Source organism: Schistocerca serialis, chromosome 4 (assembly GCF_023864345.2).
Source record: "Schistocerca serialis cubense isolate TAMUIC-IGC-003099 chromosome 4, iqSchSeri2.2, whole genome shotgun sequence".
In the NCBI taxonomy this organism is placed as follows: Eukaryota; Metazoa; Arthropoda; class Insecta; order Orthoptera; family Acrididae; genus Schistocerca; species Schistocerca serialis.
Window position 1 is genome coordinate 52390032 of NC_064641.1, and position 21730 is coordinate 52411761.

The 21730-nt window shown below is 42.7% G+C and overlaps 1 protein-coding gene across 5 annotated transcripts in view; it reads right to left on the reverse strand.

Moving 5' to 3' along the window:
* The window catches only part of LOC126473767 (dehydrogenase/reductase SDR family protein 7-like), a 44672-nt gene that overhangs the window by 11869 nt on the left and 11073 nt on the right, over positions 1–21730 (reverse strand). For 3 of the 5 annotated variants that reach the window (XM_050101030.1, XM_050101028.1, XM_050101026.1), the window contains 3 exons: positions 8836–8920; positions 8573–8733; positions 6266–8408 (listed from right to left, as the gene is read on the reverse strand). In XM_050101030.1, coding sequence (XP_049956987.1) covers positions 8221–8408; positions 8573–8733; positions 8836–8920 — 434 coding nt within the window. In that variant the 3' untranslated portion in view covers positions 6266–8220. Of the gene's footprint in view, positions 1–6265; positions 8409–8572; positions 8734–8835; positions 8921–21730 lie in introns of those variants that run through there. The other 2 variants (XM_050101027.1, XM_050101029.1) reach the window with 2 other exon arrangements.

Below are 21730 nucleotides of genomic sequence, written 5' to 3' on the forward strand. Positions count from 1 at the left end.
ATTGCTGTGTTGATGAGGGACTGCAGACCTCCCCCCCCCCCCCCCCCTCTTTGTTGAGGCAAAGAACAGGATGTCATCTGCAAAGGCTGCCACATTGACATGGCAATCCAACACCTTGGCACCTATGTGGGAGGGCAGCTGGCCTAAAACATAGTTGACGGCAATGTTAAAGAGGAGGGGGAACAGAGGATCTCCTTGCCGAACACCCCTTGCTGGCCGCACGGCCATGGACCTGTCTCCGCCACCCACAATGACTGTCATGCTACCCTCTACATAATCCACGAATTCGTCTGGAAGACCACGGTCCTTAAGCACAGGGCGGAGAGCCGCATGGCCTTACGAACTGAATGAATCAGAGACAACAAGGGAGGCCACAAATGCAGAGCGACAGCGGTGGTCAGCGCCAACGAGAACCTCATGGAGGATGAAAGTATTCTCCAGCATCCTATCCGGGGGATGAATGCCCACTGACGTTCTTACACATGACATCTGCATAAGCCAAGTCACCAGTACCTTGTGGAAGGTCCTGACTAACACCGAGCAGGCAGCGATGGGCCAAAAGTCAGCAGGGGATGCTGGGGTGGCTGTCTTGGGCAGCAAGGAAGTCTTGGCCTTAGAGGAGAGAGGAAAGAAGCTTACAGGAGGGGAGAAACAAGTTGAGGCGGTTGGCAGTGACCCCTGCCAGCAGGAATTGCAGCTGTGCCAGTGATTGGCCATCTGGGCCTATGTTAATCACTTTGCTGAAGTGACTACACTTACACTTTTTTGTAAAAAAAATAATCGTTAATATTGACGCTATTTTATAAAGGAACATAAGTTTTAATTCTGTTCTGATTCATTAACACAATAAACGTGTTATTAAAGGTAATACTACAAAGTAATTCGTAGCTGTCATGAAGATGAAAGCTTCTTGTTATCCCCTAAAGCCAACTTGTGAGGTTTTGTGCAAACTGCACTTTATCATTTTGAGTGGAAAAGATAGTCACCTGTGCAGTCTATGAATACTATGATACATTAATATACAACTAAGTATCAGTGGATTACTGCTTCCACGATTTTATCTGTTTTGAGCAACATCAAGGCAAATTAGGATAAATATTGAAAAAAAGGACTGTTTACCAACAAAAATCTTGTAATCGACACAACAAAATCTAGAAAAATGGGAGAGAATAATTTTCAATATTAGGTTCGAAATGTCTTCGTACCATTTGCAGAGAATAATTGATTACTTTTGTTGGACTCTTGAGCTAGACATAACGATATCTTTGCGCTTAGGATAACGATGAAAAAAACTTAATATAATTTGGATTCCAACCAGAAGTAATACTGTGATTCAGTCTCCCAACAAAACATTTTTCCACAGTGTAAAGCATTTTTCAGATAATTGTCTGACAAACTCACTTCCGATAGCTGTTTGTCATTTCAGATTTACCAGTGGACCAGTCATGTTAGAATGCTGGAATGTGAACAGGGAAGGGGCTGGGTGGATGAGGACAATGACTAAAGAAAGTTGAGGTCAGGAGGGCTACAGGAATGGACACAGCAGGGAAAGTTCCCACCTGCACAATTCAGAAAAAAGCTGGTGTTGGTGGAAAGGATCCATATGGTACAGGCTGTGAAGCAGTCTTTGGAATGAAGGATGCCATGTTTGGCAGCAAACTCAGCAACAGGATAGGCCACTTGTTTCTTGACCACAGTTTGTCAGTGGCCATTCTTGCAGACAGACAGCTTGTCAGTTGTCTTGCCCACATAGAATGCACCACAGTGGTTGCAGGTGAGATTGTAAATCACATGGCTGGTTTCACAGCAGTCTGTCTATGTGGGCAATGAAAAAACATTCCCGAATTTCCCGGTTAAGAAATACACTTTCTCCCAGGTGAAAATACACTTTTTTCCTTGTTAAGTAATAGTATACCTTCCATCGGAATCATAAAATGTATCAGTCCTTTGAATGATTAGGGTTTTATAAACTGGCTTAGAACCTACCACCACTTTAGGAATCAAACCCCAGAAAAAGAATGCGTTTTCGAAAGATCTCCGATTTGCAGCAACATGTACACTGCATATTTTCGTATTATGAAAGTACATAGTCGAATTCCACCAAACACAGAACGTTAGTTTCTGAAGCATTGAAATCGAGATTGCTATGAACTTTTGTACGCCAATCATAGCTCATGTCAAGAGATCTCGCCAGCCGATGATAGATATTCACCGCATTTACATGGGGCTCCCAAAAGCGGATTTCGTACACCGATCTCCCAATATCGCTTCTGGGTGGTCACGTAAACACTTCAAAATCGATTCTGGAAATCCGCTTCTGGTCGCCGGTTTTCCAATTCCGCAATCAATTTTCGCTCCCGTGTAAACGGGTATAGAAACGTGCTTGGGCTGTCAGGTTTCGTCTTGTTTCCTAAAAATTTCTGCTAATATTGACAGAGTGCCTTTTTGTAAAGTGAATGATGAGTAGAAATTAGACTGAAGCTGTGTGTAGTGAGTGAATGAAGTGTTATGAAACAATGTGTGTATAGTATGCAGTGACTGATAGTGAGATATGAGTGAACAATGTGGCATTACATTACTTAATAAGTTATTTGTAAAAAAAGTATTATATACCAGGAGTAAATCTAATGATTGTCTCTAACTTGAAGTCTGTAAATATATGTGCATACGAATTAGCTTATTTTAAATTCATCTAAATTTGTAAATATTTTGACATGTCCTATATCCTTGTACCTTGTAAAAGGAGATCTACGGATGAATAAAGCTACTACTACTACTACTACTACTACTACTACTACAACTACAACTACCACCACCACCACCACCACCACCACCACCACCACCACCACCTCGTATAATTGAAGAGAAACAGCGATTGTGCTGACTACGTAATAAACTATATCAGCTGTTTTCCAGGCGCTGGAGTTAACTGGCCTAGCAAATCCGCTTCAGACCTTAACATGTAAACACGACAGCAGAAAACAGTTTCCGAAATTCGGTTTTCGTCTTTCAGAAGATGTGTCGCATGTAAATATAGTGTTTCAGAGCATAGGACACATGTGGTGTAGTCAGCCTATGGCAACGTCACTGTTAAGTACTGCGAACACAAATAGGAAAAGTTAATGGTTTAAATTAATGTACATAGTGCAGCTACATGAAAAGCTAATCTTTCACATATAATATTTGTCTTCTTGCACTTGTTGCATTTCGATACATCACACAAATGTGCCAGTAAAATTTTACGTAATGACGTAAATGTCTGGTCTCGAAATTCTTCTAAGTGACTGGCCCTCAAACTGTTAAGCTGAAAATGAGAATCAGACGCTCTGCGATTTAAGAAATTCAAAGCACGTTCGCACATGTAACATAACTCGTACTGCGTAAAATGACACGTACTTTGTAAGTAACGCTTTTCAAATCACCAATCGCAATATTTTCTAGTGACCTGTTACAATTCGTTTCAGCAGTTGTCAGAGAGCCAGAAAACAGCGTTACTGTGCCTGCGCAGCTACGATGACGTCGGTAGCCCGTATATTCGTACTATATAGCATAAAGAGGTCTTACGTCATAAATGAAACAGGACATCAGAGGATATTCCAAGAGCATCGGAATTTCGTAAATCCTGCGAAAAGACGTCATTTGACTTGAAGGGCACATTTGTATTTCCAAATTCACAAAGAAGTAGGCTCCAACCTGATATGAAACCTTGTAGTGTGGTTTTTGGGATGCAAATTTTCTTGGAGTACCAGTATTGTATTATCTCATGTTTAGTTCTTTATTATGGCATACTGACATACGTCCCAGAAGATGACAACATGCACTTGAAATTCCGCAAAAAGTTGACATTAGTAATAATGTTTCAAATAAATTGACAAAAATAAATTCATTGTTTTGCAAGGCAATTAATGGGCGACTGCCAAAACCTGGAAATAAAATAAAATCAGAAAACTGAAACTAATAACATATTTTAGCCTTCCACAATTACTTAATTCACTTTATAGCTCCCGGCCACAGAAATCCGTTTGGTTTTCTTTTGACGTGAGAGCTATGAACCAACAGGAAACAGCAAAATCACTACACGTAAACACGGTTCACGTGGAGACTGGCCCTAATCCCACTACATCTCAAGACTGCTCTGCGCATAAGCGAATCTGGCAGCTTGGACGCGCCAGAAAAATATTTCTCGGCAACACCTAGCTGCTTGTTGCTACTTCTGAAAGAGCCACCTACCTAAAAGATACACTCATCTAATCCACAGACCCTACTGAGCACCACCAACATATACTCAGAATTTTTTGGGCCTACAGAAAGCTGGAGTGATCTTCAACTTGGAAAAATTCATTTTTGAGGTGAATGAGGGCAAATTCCTCTGACACTGGCTCCCGTCACCTCCTCAAGACAGTACTGGCAGTAGCAGACTTTTCACATCCTACTACCTTCAAAGACCTCTGACATTTCATTAACATGGTCAACATTTTCCGTTGCTATCTCGAAGACGCTGCTGTCACCTGAGCCCTTTACTACAGCACTCCGTGGTGACAAAAACTGAGCAAACAAGTTGGTCCCTTGTACCCCAGCCATGATCAAGAGCTTCAAAAAAACAAAACACGACCTAGCCAATGTGGCCCTTCTATCCCACTCCCACACCCACACCCACACCCATGACCCCCCCCCCCCCTTGAAATAGTGGCAGACACAAACCAGATGGCTGTCAGAGCCATCCTACAACGCATGGACAATGTCTGGCAACTGCTCACCTGCTTTTCCTCTGAGCTCTTTCCAATACACAATGCTGCTGGGGCACATATGACCACGTGCTGCTTGCAGCCCGTGAAGCCGTATGCTGTTTCCGATCTTCAGTTGAGGGATGCTTCTTCACAGACCATAGCCCCCCCTCACCCCTGGTTTTTGCAGGGAAGACATAGACCAGATCTCACCTCGACAGTTTAGGCTGCAGGAGTATATCGTACAATTCACTACTGACATCTGGCATCCCAGAAATTTCAGCCAATTTGAGTCAAAGCTGTGGTGGCAGTCTTTATTCAAACCTGGATGTCCTGCTTTAGTTGCCCACATGGCATCACTAAAGATCGGAGACACCAATTCACGTCGGCCCTCTTCCTCTCTCTGGCAGCCACCTGCAGCTCCAGTTTCCACCATACAACCAGCTACTACCCTGCAGCTAATGGTATGGTGGAGCGGTTCCACCACACACTTAAAGCCGCCATCACATCTTATTCTTTCGAATGATCTGTTGCCCTACCCCAGGTACTTCTAAGCCTGTGGGTCGCACACAAAACCGACCTGGGAACCTCAGCTGCTGAGCCGACATACAGACAGCCACTCCCAATTCCTGGCAATTTTTTAGAAGTGAGCCTGCTCCCTTCTGAAAGCACAATCCCAGGTTTCATCCAACAGCTTCAGGGCTACATGGCCCAACTGTGACCAACACCTCTGCAACAGCACAATGTGCACCGTACCTCCATCCACCATGACCTCACAGCATACACAGACATCATGCTTTGGGTGGATGCATACCAACCACTTCTCTGCCCTCAGTATCCAGGCCCACACCTGGTGTTGCGACGCGGGGCAAGTCATTCTCCATTCGTGTGAATGGGTTAGCAACAACTGCCTCCATAGTATCATACTGGTTGTTACCTATCTCGTTTCTTAGATAACTGAAACTTTGTGGAATCTTATACAGTATATTTTGGTAGGACCACACTCTCACCACGTGTTTTTGAATGAGAATAATACGACTAGTTCCAGCACAATTTCAGCAAGACTTATTTTTTAGTAGCTGCTGAAAGATTACACACTGCAGATCTCGTTTGTCTAGGGGTTCCCGAAGTTTTGTCTGCAAAATAATCATTCCAATAAGCATGGCCTGGGTTTTCTTAGTGTTTGAAATAAACATCACCGGATCTGAAATACTTTCAGCTAAAAATTATATTTATTCATACTTTTTGTTAGTAACTACACCATTTTCACTATGAACATTGATACTCTAAATCCATTATACCTGTCACATAAACACGTCCATCTCCCTCCAATACAGACAAAGAAGAAGCGGACAAGCCAACATGTGTCCGGAAGTTGCAGGCATTCCTGCATTCTAGATTCTTTGGTCTACTGATCTTAATAAACTCCAAAGATACATATAAATAAATACATATAAATATACAGCATTTAATATCTTAAACGAATCTGTTATTTATCATAAAAGAAAATATTCATAATTAAATAAATTAAACACCTTTTCTGGCAACATAATGAAATTACCTTAACTCTTTACTGTGGGCATCGTACTTTTTGCATGAGATAAACTTTATCTCCGACAGTTAAATACATTACAATAGACAGGCTCAAGCCGGCCATGTTCTAGAGTCCACTCCAACCAACAAGCACAGCACCATTGAGGGTACAGTTTCCCCCACCTACCACTGGATCCAGCCACAGCACCATCAACAATGCACCCGATATGATGCAGGCCAACACCATTCCCTCCCCTGCTTCTGACGTGCCATGGCCGCCACTGCCCCTCGATGCTGTGTCCAATACACCACCAGGTGACGCTGCCTCTGGTCCACCATCAACCGACTGTATGAGTGACACCCCTCCCAGTGCTTGGGACCTCATGCTGCCACAGCACTACCCTTTTTGCAGCCTCTAGCTGACAGACAGTGCCCCATCCCAACAGGCACCTGCCACTCTCAACGGTGTCCTCACCAACACTGCTAGCAACTGCACCATTGGAGCAGTGATGCTACTTCACACGCTCCCAATGCTGCACGCAGGATTTGCCCATGCCCTTCCTCTCACTGGTAACCACAGCACGAGCACAGGAGCAACAACCCGCGCATGCGCCACAGCAAGCATTATCAGCCAGCTTCAAACACCCCTCTGCAGAGTTGGTGGCCAAGCGGTTCTAGGTGCTACAGTCTGGAACCATGAGACCACTACGGTCGCAGGTTCGAATCCTGCCTCGGGCATGGATGTGTGTGATGTCTAAGGTTATTTAGGTTTAAGTAGTTCTAAATTCTAGGGGACTGATGACCTCAGCAGTTAAGTCCCATAGTGCTCAAAGCCATTTGAACCATTTGAACCTCTGCAGAGTTGACCCCAGTGTTCTCCTCTTGGTTAACAAGTATTAGAGCATCTCGAATGTCACTTAGTTGTTAGCTTTTGGATTAATATGTTAGAACTAGACCAAGCTGCTCTTCTAGCATGCTGTATCATGTCTTACTGTTTTCTTATCTAGCACACTGCTTGAGCTTGTGTGCCCCTTAGGTGTATCGAAGGGAACATAAACCATTCCTTAAGACCTCTTGACTTTAACCTACATTCTGGTAGTTAGCTATCAAAATAATAATGATGGTAATTTTCAAGCTTTCCCTTCCACAAAGAAGGATATGGATGTGAGGCCCAAATACAAATGCAGCTAGAAATATAAGGACCATCATCCTGATGATACGGTTGTTTTCTATGGCAATATATCTTGCCTCTAAAATACTCAATCAGTTAAACCTATTCTATTTCTTTGACTAGAAGTAAAAAACACAGTGTAACCTATGTAACTACTGACTGAGAGAATCAAATGTCATTTACAGATCAACACATATTATCAAAATGTAAGTAAAAATGAAAGGAAAAGTTTGTTGAGATTTGCATCAAAGCCAGGTTTCAAATTGCAGAATCTATCTTTCATATTTATTCCTTAAATATTACCTTTATTAAAATACGGTTCATTAACAACAAATTTCAGTATCATTGTTATTATGGGAGTTTTTGGGGGGGACCAATGAATGTACTCATTAAAAATAGGAAATTTTGAGAAGCAAGTTTTGTTAGGACAGGATTTTACTGGGCTTCCATAGCTCTGAACGCACATTGTTTACTTAATAACATGTACATTTCACTTGTTTCCAGTAACTACAGATGCCTTTCTAATTTTTTAGTTTGCATCTATACACTGTTTTCTCTCTTTGTATCAATGGTAATATTTGTCTCATTGTCCTTTCCTCTCATTCTTAATTTCTTTTTAGATAATCTCACAAAGATATCTGTATATATGAACATATTGTTCATAAGACCTTAAAATAAAGAGAGCTAATGTGATCAGAGATCAGAAACAAGATGATATAAAGTCAACAGCTACATAAAGTAACAAAAAATGACAAACTTAAACAGATGGGGCAAATAAATAGGAAGTTCTTCCTAATGTTGATGAGCTCTTTTTTTCATTAGCCAGAAGAACAGCTCTGGGTACAGTGTTCTAAGCAGAACTGCTATATGGGCTACAAATGAGCATGTTGTAAGTTCCTTTTTTTCTGTTGCAACAGCATACAGGATCTCCTCAGCCACTTTCTCCACTGGTGAACCATTTTCTGTTGCTGAATCCATAACTGCAGATGACATTACAAACCTCAAGTTAACTTAAAGTGCTGTTGTAGGAGAGTATATAGTGCAATTAATGTGTCACAGAAGCAAAAAATATCACAAAAAGTGTTTTGCAAAAAAAATCTAGCAAAAATCAAAGTACTGTCATACCACTAGAAAACTATCTTACCTCCATAAGCCTCTCCATTTCCTGTCAACGCATTTACAGACAGCTTTGTGTGAATGTATCCCGGGCTCACAAGAGTAACATTTATATTGTGTGCAGCAACTTCTGCTCTCAGGGTGTCACTAAATGCTTGGACCGCATGCTTTGAAGCAGTGTAGGCAGACCTACACAAACATTGGCACTTTTAGAAAAAACTGGAATAAATGAACCAATTATTTTGCATTTGTGTTTAACACATGGGTAGAGTCTTTTGAATTTACATTTACCTGTAAGGAATAGCTATCTTTCCTTGAACACTGCTTACTGACACTATGTGACCACTTTGCCTGTCAATCATAGATGGCAGGACTGCTAAAAAATAAACATAAATACATTTAACCACCACATTACCCACAACCATGCTGGATATTAATGAAACAGTTAAGACTAAAGTGACTTTGCAATGCTTGTTCCTCAACAGCGTCAGTCCAATGTGTGTGTGTGTGTGTGTGTGTGTGTGTGTGTGTGTGTGTGTGTGTGTGTGTGTGTGTGTGTGTGAGCGCGCGCGCGTGCGCGCGCTTGACAAAGGCCTTGTTGGCCAAAAGCTAACTTTGTTGAAAAAGAAAATATTTCTGAATGGTTTGACGTGGATCACACAGAGCTAGCTTATGAGATGTTGAGTGACAGTGCTATTGTTCAGTGAGTCCAAGGGAAATCCTATGTGGTGAATGACACTGACAACATTTCTCTAATTCCAGAAACAGTACTCAGTCATGCATCAGCATGTCAATGGGCCGAAGGGTTACTGGACTATCTGGAACAGCATGAAATCGCTCCCCTCTCCGACAAGTTGTTGTTGCGTGAAATTTGTAGTGCGATATGTAAAAGACGAGCTATCTCGCTGAGACAGAAATCAGTTCAAGAATATTTTGTTTCAAAGTAGAGTAGTGTAATGTGTAACTGGCTTGTACTCTGTTCTTTGTGAGTATTGTATTCTCACACATAATACAATGAATAAAGTAGAATTTATTATAAAAATTACTTTCGTTTCTGAAAGTATTTGTATGGAGTGTAGCCATGTATGGAAGTGAAACATGGACGATAAATAGTTTGGACAAGAAGAGAATAGAAGCTTTTGAAACATGGTGCTACAGAAGAATGCTGAACATTAGATGGGTAGATCACATAACTAATGAGGAGGTACTGAATAGAAGTGGGGAGAAGAGGAGTTTGTGGTGCAACTTGACTAGAAGAAGAGATCAGTTGGTAGGACATGTTCTGAGGCATCAAGGGATCACCAATTTAGTATTGGAGGGCAGTGTGGAGGGTAAAAATCGTAGAGGGAGACCAAGAGATGAATACACTAAACAGATTCAGTTGGATGTAGGTTGCAGTAGGTACTGGGAGATGAAGGAGCTTGCACAGGATAGAGTAGCATGGAGAGCTGCATCAAACCAGTCTCAGGACTGATGGCCACAACAACAACAACAACAACAACAAAAACATTACTGTGTACTTTAATTGTGGGTTATCTGCAGAATTTGATTACGCATGGTTTCAAGTCCCCAATTACCATGAATAACTGGGAGTACACTGTAAAAATTATTTACGCAGTACATTTCTGTATCTCCTGGCAAAGATGATTTAAAATCATCTGTGGACCTGATGACAACACGACACTTTGCCACAATACTTGTATTCATTTGGGCACAGACTCAGCTGTAGACCAAAGAATTTTCATTTAAACTTCCTGGCAGATTAAAACTGTGTGCCGGACCGAGACTCGAACTCGGGACCTTTGCCCGCGAAAGGCAAAGGTCCCGAGTTCGAGTCTCAGTCCGGCACACAGTTTTAATCTGCCAGGAAGTTTCATATCAGTGCACACTCCGCTGTAGAGTGAAAATTTCATTCTAGAATTTTCATTTATGCTGTAGTTGTAATACACACAAATGGAAAAACCAATTTTACTTCACCTACAAGAGAGAATTCATATTCCAAAATACTTGCCATTGTCAACTTAGCACAAGACTACATTTTTCTGACAATGCTTAAGAAAACTAATCGCTCTAGCTTCATAAATTCTCTCTTCACAACAGTACAGGACAGTGCTCTCAAAAGGTCAATCTTTATATCATCAGATCTTCTGTATGTCATTCTACGAAAGTGGTATTTTCTAAGTCCCATGCACGCAATATTAACTAGAAAATTTTGTGAAAACTATCAAGCAAAGAGCTGCTAACCAGTTTTAGTGAAGTTAATAAGAAGTGGTAAAAAGCTGCTATGGAGTATCGCAATAGCAACCGCAGCATAGCGACTTTGGTCAGAATAACACATACACAGAAGGACTTTGAGATGGTCTAGCTGCACTCAGCAGAAAACTACACCACATAGTGGTAATGGCCGTAGTGTGCAGATCAATGTCAGCACACCAGAGCAAAACTATTGTTATGCACTATATGACTACATGCCAGGCCTTGGTGTAGAATAATGCACAACCAGAACCGTACAAATAGGTTAAAATGTTGAGGTACCGGGACTACAACTAGACTCCAGCACCACCACCACCACCACCACCACCACCACCACCACCACCACCACCACCACGATACCAGTGCCAAGCCAAATAACTAGACAACTGGGCACAGCCAGTAGTAGCCATGAGTTCAAGTTCAGGTTGGGCCAGTCGCCACCAGCATTGAGTTCATTGTGGGGCTTCATGTCTCAGTATCCACACAGCAGTCACCACAGGCCACTGTGGTGAGTGCATGTGGGGCTGAGTTGCAAGAAGAAGCCATTCCCCAATGAAATATAGCCACAGCACAACACACAGTGCTGTTTATGCCACACCTGTTGCCTGCTGAGGCTACTGGTCCTACTCCAGCCTGTTGTCAGCATCACAGGACACCTACGTGGGTATCTCCTCACCAGGTGGAAGCAGCCAGCCACAAGCCAGAGCCGGCCAGGATCAGTGGAGTGAGGCATGTTTGCATCGCTGAACTAATGTCACAATGGGTAAAAGTTGAATAAACATCTTTCTTTTGGTCAGCAGTATTTACAATGGATATATTGGCCCATTGTTATCACCACTCATCTTCCCAAGTGCAAAAAACTCAAAAGAGTAGTGTCAGGAGGGCTGACATCACTGTAGTGGACAGCAGAGGGTGTTACACCCTCCACAGTGTGACACCCAAACTGCAGCCTGCAATATCGTGATTGTGGGTTGAGTGAGACTATTCTATTCTTTTTTGGTGACAATCATGGAATCAAGAATTAGGAGGCATCATAATTGCAGAGTGCTGCTTGCTGTTCCAGGTAGTCCAGTAACCCTTCAGCCCATTGAAGTGCTGATGCATGATTCATTACTGTTTCTGGAATTAGAGAAATATTATCTGCGTCATTGTCATTCGCCTCCTCAGATTTCTCTTGTACTCACTGAACAATAGGACTGTCACTCAACATCTCATGATCTGGTTCTGTGTGATCCACATCAAACCAGTCAGAAACATTTTCTTTGTCAACAGTTTTCATGCCCAAGTAGCAGAGTAGTGCAATTTACTTGGTCACTCTGCCCCTTGTACCAAGTCTGTGGCAATTTTTTGTCTAAAGATGTATCTGTTTTGGCCACTTGTCAAGGCAGTGTAGAATGCCCAGATGGCTCATAAATAGACAGAAGGAAAGAGCATGGTAGCATAAGTTGCTACAGAGTGCTCTATTTAATTGTTGAATTGTTAGTACAAGGTTTGTAGAAATGAGTAAGGCTGATGCACTGGGCAAAAATCAGACACACAAGGTGTCACCAGTGAGGAAGCTATTCAGTCATTTGTTAATCAGATAGCTCAGTTGAGGGTAGAGAATACATTTGTAAATTATAAGCCAGCAGAAAATGTGAGGAAACAGAATCAGTGAAGTTGCAGACTCTAGGAGTGGATCCTGGTTTCTCCCGTTTCTGGCAGGTTGTTTGCTTGTTTGTTGTTTGTTGCTTTAGGGCACAAAACAGCTGTCATAAGCATCCATGTTCTAACATAAAATAGTGAATTACTGAACGAGTCTGAAGTCGTAAATACCCAGAGCCTAATCAACTGGAGTACAGGGATAGCTAAAAATGATCACTTCCCCTTTGAGGAGGTTCCTCACATGGTTGAAAATTAAATTTCCATCACTATATTACTGCAATGAATGAAAAGTAGAACATGATCTACAGCTTGTACTGTATCAGCTAAAATGTCGGATAATTTAGATGACAAACGTATATTAAAACACAAATGGTTACAAAGTCGGCATTGGGTCAGAAGATGGCACTCTGTCAATGGTTGGTTGCAGTAAGCACAGAGTGGTGCACGGTCTCCACTTAAATGAAAGTGACTGACATGACAATACCGAGTAGGTAGGTCATCTGGTAATGTGATGGCATTTGTACAGGAAATCTTGTAATCAGCCAACATGGGTGGTTGGTCAGCTAAACAGTTGTTACAGATAGCAAGGTTGCATCTGTCTGGGGAGGCAAAGTCATTTGTATAATGCACAGAGGAACTACACAAGGTAGAGACTTTTGAGCAACTTAGACAAATATTAGAACAGAGATATAGAAACCAAAACAGTGCACAGTCTTTCAATGTACAGTTGAGTGTAATTTCGAGAAGGCATAAGGATTTTGTGGATATGATTAGAAAACTTAATTTGAACATGTATGAGTTGACAAATAATGAGGAAGTGAATGAGGTGTTGCTACTGGAAGCTGAGCAATGACTGCTTGATGCTTTCCTAAAGGGTTTAGCACCAGCGATGTCTAGGAGGGTGTCTGGAGTGCCTAAGGATCTCCATGCAGCAGTTAGGGTGGGATTGGAATACGAGGAAACTGACATTGCGTCAGAGGTAAGGTTTTGGAAAAATGTTTTTGTATCAAGTGGAAGAAGTTTTAATTGTGGGCATATGGGACATGCCAGCCACAGAGTAATAGGAATGGTATAAACTACCAGCAGTTTGATGAGAATAGCTGCAGATTTAGTATGGATCAGCAGCAGGGGTATAGGAGTAATGTTAAGTGTGGTATGGGTGGTAAGAAGTACCCTGATAAAAGTGAACACAGTAAAAGTTGATGCAAAGGCAGAATGTGCCATAGTGGATGTAATTGGTGGTATAGAGTATAAGTTTTTGTTGGACAGAAGGATGTGTGTGTCAGCAGCCTTGAGAGATTTAGTGGGCAAGAGGTGATCGAACTCTTCATGTTACATGTTGTGTGGGTCCAGGGACAATGACATACTAAGACTGAGGTCGGTAATGATGAGTCAGTTTGTTGGCGACAACCAAGTTTAAGCAATGTGTATAACTAGTGTCTCATGTAAGCAATGGCCAGCATTATCCAAGAGCTCAGTGGGAAGACATTCCAGCTACAGGAAGCTGCCGTCAATGTTGAACTCTGGCAAAGAGTTAACCCATGAACAATGACATTAATACTTAATTCATATGACAGTGTGTCAAGTGGTACCAGAAAATCACTATGGGGGAGTGTTGAGCCATGTTATGTATAGTGGAACCATTGGAAGATAGTGGTATTAGATTCACAATGCTTACAAAGACAGGGTGAAAGCAAAATGATACCCCATCAATGAGGATATTTTTGGGGTTGAGGAGGTTGAGCTGTTAAAGGGAATGTTAGTGTCAATGCTGTAAATTCTGAACGAGGAAGATTGCCACATAAAGTTGTGGGCTATAAGAGGGCACTGGATGATGTTAGGGTAGTATTTCATGAGAAGGTGAAGCATTTAAAGGGGACTGAGAGGGTGCAGATGGAGGAACTGTAATTAGAATTCCAAGACCTGTTCTTTTCATCAGGGCCTTGCCTGAGATGACCGTAACACAACAGAGGATTTTGATGGGGAGCAGTGCACCAGTTTATTGGAGGTCTAACAGAATACCACAGTCTGCACGACTGATTTTGGAGGAATTTATCAATCACCAATTGACTGACAACAGTATAACATATGAGAATAGTAGCCTCTGGGAGGGGAGGGGAGGGAGGGGGGCACTTGTGATTATACTGAAGCAGTCTACACATTGTTCAAGGAAATATCTATTATGTAGCGACTAACACCATTTAAATACTAAGACTATGACGGTTGCCTACTTGCCTACCCTATACTGCACATTACAGAAATGACTGATAATCTTGGACAGAGCCAGTACTTCTCAACCATGGACTATGACTGGATACCATCAGTTAAAAGTGGCTCCAGAGGATGAAGAGAGGACTGCATTTTCAGCACCATGAGGACATTACCAGTATAGAAGAATGCCATTGGGTTTGAAAAATGCTCTCGCAATATTCCAGCGTTTATTGTATTGAGTGTTGAAAGAACTGAAAAGTTGTCAGTGTCTGGTGAATCTGGACAAAAAAAAAAAAAAAAAAAAAAAAAGCATCTTTTCAAAGTGTTTGCAGAAGCACAGGCAGAGTTACAATATTTTCTGGGTCTCAGAAACTATTACAGAAAATTGTAACAGGATTTGGGGATATTGTGAGGCTGCTCACACAGCTGTTGAAGAAAGGCATCTTATTAATATGGTCTGAAGAGTGTCAAAAGGTATGTAACAAATAAAAAGAGGTATTAACATCATGTCTAGTGTTTGCGTTTCCAGACTTTCGAAAGGAATTTATATTGTCACTGATGCTTTGAACCATGTCCTTGGCTGCGTTTTGAGTAAGAAGGTTGATGGATAAGAACATTGCTTTTGTATCAAGACAGTTGAATGGAGCAGAGAAAAATTATTCAATGATAGTGGAAGATATTTTGCCTGGCATGTGGTGTGACATACTAGGAGTATTATTTGTACAGAAGGAAGTTTTAAGTTGGTGACAGACCATGCTGCTTTGAAGTGGTTACTAGGTTTGATGGTTGGTTGCTTTGTGGGATTGAAGGGACCAGACTACTAGGGCCATCGGTCCCCTTTTCCACAAACTTGAAACATCTACAAAGAATAAAAACAAACAATAGAGATGACAAGAGATGACACAGGACAAGAAGGACACAGACAGAGACCAGAAAAAAGAAATTAAAATCACACTGAGTGTGACAGTGGTTGGCCGACCATAGAAACAAAAAAGAAAAAGCCAACCACCAAGAAATACACTAAAACCGTAGGCCAAAGGCCAGACTCAGCACAAAAAAAAGGACAAACACTTAGATCAAGCAATAAAAACCCCCCTGCATAAATAAAACTCAAAATTAAATCTGCCATTGCAAGGTCATCTGATGAAAGTGCAGGAAGCGTATCAGGCAGCGCTAACGTCTGCCTGAGTGGAGTTAAAAGTTGGCAGTCCAACAAGATGTGGACCACCGTCAAAGCTGACCCACAGCAACATAAAGGGGGTCCTCGCAGCACAATAAATAGCTGTGTGTCATCCAGGTGTGACCAATGCGCAGCCGGCAGAGGACAACAGAGTCCTTGCGAGGGACCCGCAAGGAGGAGTGCCATGCATCAGTAGCCTCCTTGATGGCCCAAAGTTTGTTGGGTGAAGGAAGGGTGTGCCATTCTTCACCCCAGGTGCAAAGTATCTTCTGCTGCAAAACTAACCTGAGGTCACTCTCCAAAAGGCCAATCTCCAAGGCTGGTGCACCGACAGCCTGTTTGGCCAGCGTGTCAACACGTTCATTTCCTGGGATGCCTACAAGACCAGGGGTCCACACAAAGACCACAGAGCAGCCGCAACTGGCAAGAATATGGAGGGACTCCTGGATAGCAATCACCAGACGAGAGCGAGGGAAACACTGGTCGATAGCTCATAAACCACTCAGGGGGTCACTACAGATAATGAAGATCTCACCTGAGCAGGAGCGGATATGCTCTAGTGCACGAGAGATGGCAACCAGCTTGGCAGTGAAAACACGGCAATGAGTGTTGTTCATAATGAGCCCCTAGAGTAAGAGCATAACCGACACGACCAGCAATCATTGAACCGTCAGTATAGACAACGTCAGAGCCTTGAAACGCAGCAAGGATTAAAAGAAAGCGGCTACTAAGTTTGAAGGACCCATAGACTGACAAGATGGGCATTAAAACTCTGTGAATTTGAGTATGAAGTATTACGCAAACAAGGGATGATGCATGGAAATGTGGAAACTCTAAGCAGGAAAATAGCAGTGATACAAGTACTAGGTCAACGCCCATCTGAATGGCAACAGCACAAGGTGCTGACAAGGAGTGCAAATGGTATAGCAAGCAACAGCAATTTAGCATGTATGGCTGATTATTGGGTAATGAGTAGGGGGATGAAGTTGGCACATCACAGTTTCTGCAAAATATCTTCACAGCACTGCACTTTAATAGTGGTTCCACATTCGAGAAATATGATGAGCAGAGGGTCCCGGCAGATGAAGAGGTCATCATCTTAACGTGGTGCCACCATTCCAAGCCTGACAGCGATAGGCAAAGCCAACAGTGCGCCTGACAGCGATAGGCAAAGCCAACAGTGGAAACACCCTACATCTCCCCTGAAAAAGAAATCCAAAGCTGTTCACACAAGTTGTGGTAAGGTGGTGATGACCGCTTCAACTGCAGGGGGCCTCAACTCTTCGAGTTCCTCAACTATAGAACCACACTCAATGTGCAGTGCTATGAGGGCACTTTGCCGAAACTGCAATGTGCCATAAAGCCGAAATGCCAAATGAATGCTCTTAGGTGTAATCATCCTGTTGCATGTTAACACCCATCCCTATATTGCTAATCAGAAATGCAACACTTCAGCAGTGTGGTTGGGAAACACTGCAACATTCTCCATACAGCTCAAATCTTCCAGTGTGTGCTTTTTTACATGTTTGGCAACCTGAAGAAAGACACTTATGGAAGTCAATATCAGTCAGACAAGGTAATGCAGGTGTGTTTGGGGTCAAGAATATTACAATGATGTGACAAAACTCGTGGGATAACTTCTAATAGCATATCAGACCTCTTTTTGTCTAATGTAGCACAGCAGCTTGAGGCGGCTTGGACTCAACAAATCGTTGGAAGTCCCCTGCAGAAATACTGAGTCATTCTGCCTCTATAGATGTCCCTAATTGTGAAAGTGATGTCAGTGCAGGATTTTGTGCACAAGCTGACCTCTCGATTATGTCCCACATATATTCGATGAGATTCATGTCAGATGATCTGAGTGGCTAAACCATTTGCTTGAACTGTCCAGAATGTTTTTCAAACAAATCACAAACAATTATAGCCCGGTGACATGGCACATTGTCATTGATAAAAACTCCATTGTCATTTGTAACATGATATCAATGAATGGCTGAAAATATTCTCCAAGTAGCCAAACATCCAGGGGACCCAGTCCATTGCATTTAAACATAGCCCCAACATTACGGAGCCAACACCAGCTTGTACAGTGGTTTGTTGACAACTTGTGTCCATGGCTTCATACCTAATGAAATCGGGATTCATCTGACCAGGCCACAGTTTTCCATTCATCTACGGTCCAACCAATAAGGTCACGAGCTGAGGAGAGGCACTGCAGGCAATGTCGACCTGTTAGCAAAGGCACTCATGCTGGTCATTAATGCTAAATGTCACCACACTGCCCCAATGCTTATCTATTAGCACTGACAACTCCATGCAAATGCTGCTCCTCTTTGTCGTTACGTGAAGGCTGTTGATCACTGCATTTTCCGTGGTGAAAGGTAATGGCTGAACTGTGGTATTCTCGGCACACTCTTGACACTGAGCATTGTAGAATATTGAATTCCCAAATGATTTCTGAAATGGAATGTCCCATGTGTCTAGTTTCAACCACCATTCTGCAGTCACAGTCTTAATTCCCATCAAGCAACCACAATCACGTTAGAAACCTCTTTATGTGAATCACCCGAGTACAAATGACGGCTCCGCCACTGCACTGCCCTTTTATAGCTTGTTCACGTAATACTGCCACAATCTATATATGTGCACATCACTATCCCATGTCCTTTGTCACCTCAGCGTATATGGATCAGTAACTTCAATAGTGGGGATGGATGTTATGCAACAGGAAGATTCCGTCCAACAGCATCCCTTTCATTTTCACTTTATGGCACATCGCAGTTTTTGCAGTGTCTTCATAGCATTGCACATTGATTGTGGTTCCACACGTGAGGAACTAGAGGAGCAGAGACCCCCTGCAATCCAAGAGGTCATCATGACCTTATCAGAACTTGTGTGAACAGCTTTGTATTTCTTTGGCCGGGGAAATGTGGAATGTTTCTACTGTTGGCTTTGCAATGGTGGCACCACATTAAGTCATGATGACCTTGTTCAGCTGTAGGTGACTTCTGTCCATCGAGTTTCTCAAGTGTGGCTCCACAATCAATGGGCTCTGCTGTAAAGATATTTTGCAGAAACTGCAATGTGCCATAAAGTCAACTTGCTGAGGAATGATGTTGGACAGAATCACCCTGTTGCACAATAGAGCATGCCCCCAAACCGCCTACTGGATGAAGGCTGTACTATGGCAATTTGGTTGGGGACACTGCAACATACTCCATACAGAGCGGATCATTCACTGTGAAATTTTCAAGTCTTTGACAATCTGAAGAAAGTTTATTTACTTATTTATTTTTTTATATATCTAAAAACAAAGATGATGTGACTTACCAAACGTAAGCGCTGGCAGGTCGATAGACACACAAACAAACACAAACATACACACAAAATTCTAGCTTTCGCAACCAACGGTTGCTTCGTCAGGAAAGAGGGAAGGAGAGGGAAAGACGAAAGGATGTGGGTTTTAAGGGAGAGGGTAAGGAGTCATTCCAATCCCGGGGGCAGAAAGACTTACCTTAGGGGGAAAAAAAGGACGGGTATACACTCGCACACACACACATATCCATCCACACATATATTCAAAGGCAAAGAGTTTGGGCAGAGATGTCAGTCGAGGCAGAAGTGCAGAGGCAAAGATGTTGTTGAATGACAGGTGAGGTACGAGTGGCGGCAACTTGAAATTAGCGGAGATTGAGGCCTGGTGGGTAATGGGAAGAGAGGATATATTGAAGAGCAAGTTCCCATCTCCGGAGTTCGGATAGGTTGGTGTTAGTGGGAAGTATCCAGATAATCCGGACAGTGTAACACTGCCAAAATGTGCTGGCCATGCACCAAGGCATGTTTAGCCACAGGGTGATCCTCATTACCAACAAACACTGTTTTCCTGTGTCCATTCATGCGAATGGACAGTTTGTCATTCCCACATAGAATGCGTCACAGTGTAGGCAGGTCAGTTGGTAAATCACGAGGGTGCTTTCACACGTGGCTCTGCCTTTGATCGTGTACACCTTCCGGGTTACAGGACTGGAGTAGGTGGTGGTGGGAAGGTGCATGGGACAGGTTTTATACCGGGGGCGGTTACAAGGGTAGGAGCCAGAGGGTAGGGAAGGTGGTTTGGGGATTTCATAGGGATGAACTAAGAGGTTACGAAGGTTAGGTGGACGGCGGAAAGACACTCTTGGTGGAGTGGGGAGGATTTCATGAAGGATGGATCTCATTTCAGGGCAGGATTTGAGGAAGTCGTATCCCTGCTGGAGAGCCACATTCAGAGTCTGATCCAGTCCCGGAAAGTATCCTGTCACAAGTTGGGCACTTTTGTGGTTCTTCTGTGGGAGGTTCTGGGTTTGAGGGGATGAGGAAGTGGCTCTGGTTATTTGCTTCTGTACCAGGTCGTGAGGGTAGTTGCGGGATGCGAAAGCTGTTGTCAGGTTGGTGTAATGGTTCAGGGATTCCGGACTGGAGCAGATTTGTTTGCCACGAAGACCTAGGCTGTAGGGAAGGGACCGTTTGATGTGGAATGGGTGGCAGCTGTCATAATGGAGGTACTGTTGCTTGTTGGTGGGTTTGATGTGGACGGACATGTGAAGCTGGCCATTGGACAGATGGAGGTCAACGTCAAGGAAAGTGGCGTTGGATTTGGAGTAGGACCAGGTGAATCTGATGGAACCAAAGGAGTTGAGGTTGGAGAGGAAATTCTGGAGTTGTTCTTCACTGTGAGTCCCGATCATGAAGATGTCATCAATAAATCTGTACCAAACTTTGGGTTGGCAGGCCTGGGTAACCAAGAAGGCTTCCTCTAAGCGACCCATGAATAGGTTGGCATACGAGGGGGCCATCCTGGTACCCATGGCTGTTCCCTTTAATTGTTGGTATGTCTGGCCTTCAAAAGTGAAGAAGTTGTGGGTCAGGATGAAGCTGGCTAAGGTAATGAGGAAAGAGGTTTTAGGTAGGGTGGCAGGTGATCGGCGTGAAAGGAAGTGCTCCATTGCAGCGAGGCCCTGGACGTGCGGGATATTTGTGTACAAGGAAGTGGCATCAATGGTTACAAGGATGGTTTCCGGGGTAACAGATTGGGTAAGGATTCCAGGCGTTCGAGAAAGTGGTTGGTGTCTTTGATGAAGGATGGGAGACTGCATCTAATGGGTTGATTTACATTTTCTTTGCATGGAGCCATCGTAATGATGGCTTTTGTAAATGTCAGACTTAATACTATGGTTATATTTACACTTATAAAACACACTATATTCTGTAGCTGTTGCTTCTTATGCTTGGTTTTTACATTTATCACATTACAACTGATATGCTAATGCCTTGTGTTACAATCACTATCTTAAAATTCGTTGAAAGAATATAAACATTTCTATAATAGAAAAGATTTTAATTTTGTTTTAAAAACATTTCCCGTGTACATTCTTAGAGAGTTTGGTAGCTTGTTATACCACTGATATATGGACTTCTATCAGTCATTTTTAACGTTGTTCTGTTACAGAAATAGTTACACTTTGTTCTAGTGTTGTGATCATGTACATCACTGCCCTTGACAGCTTCTGTTGGTTGACTTATAAAACAAGAATGAGTGCAGTTGTGGATCCGTCAGCAGCCAAGAGCGTTTTATGAAACAGGAACTGATCATTTCGTCGGCAAGTGCGATAAACTTCATAACGCATGTGGTGATTACTTTTGAATGGATCCGTTCTGTTGTCCCATTGTGGTGGATATTTGGTTTTCATTTGACTGCCCCTTATATCCTTTAATGGTGCACTCTCTGTAGTCTCATTATTTACCTTCAGTTTAGTTCTGTTAGGCTTTTTTCCTCGTAAAAAAGCTCATACTACTGAAATTATTTACTTTAAGACTTGTTTGTTAATCAGTCGTGTATATATGAGCCTTATTAGCTTC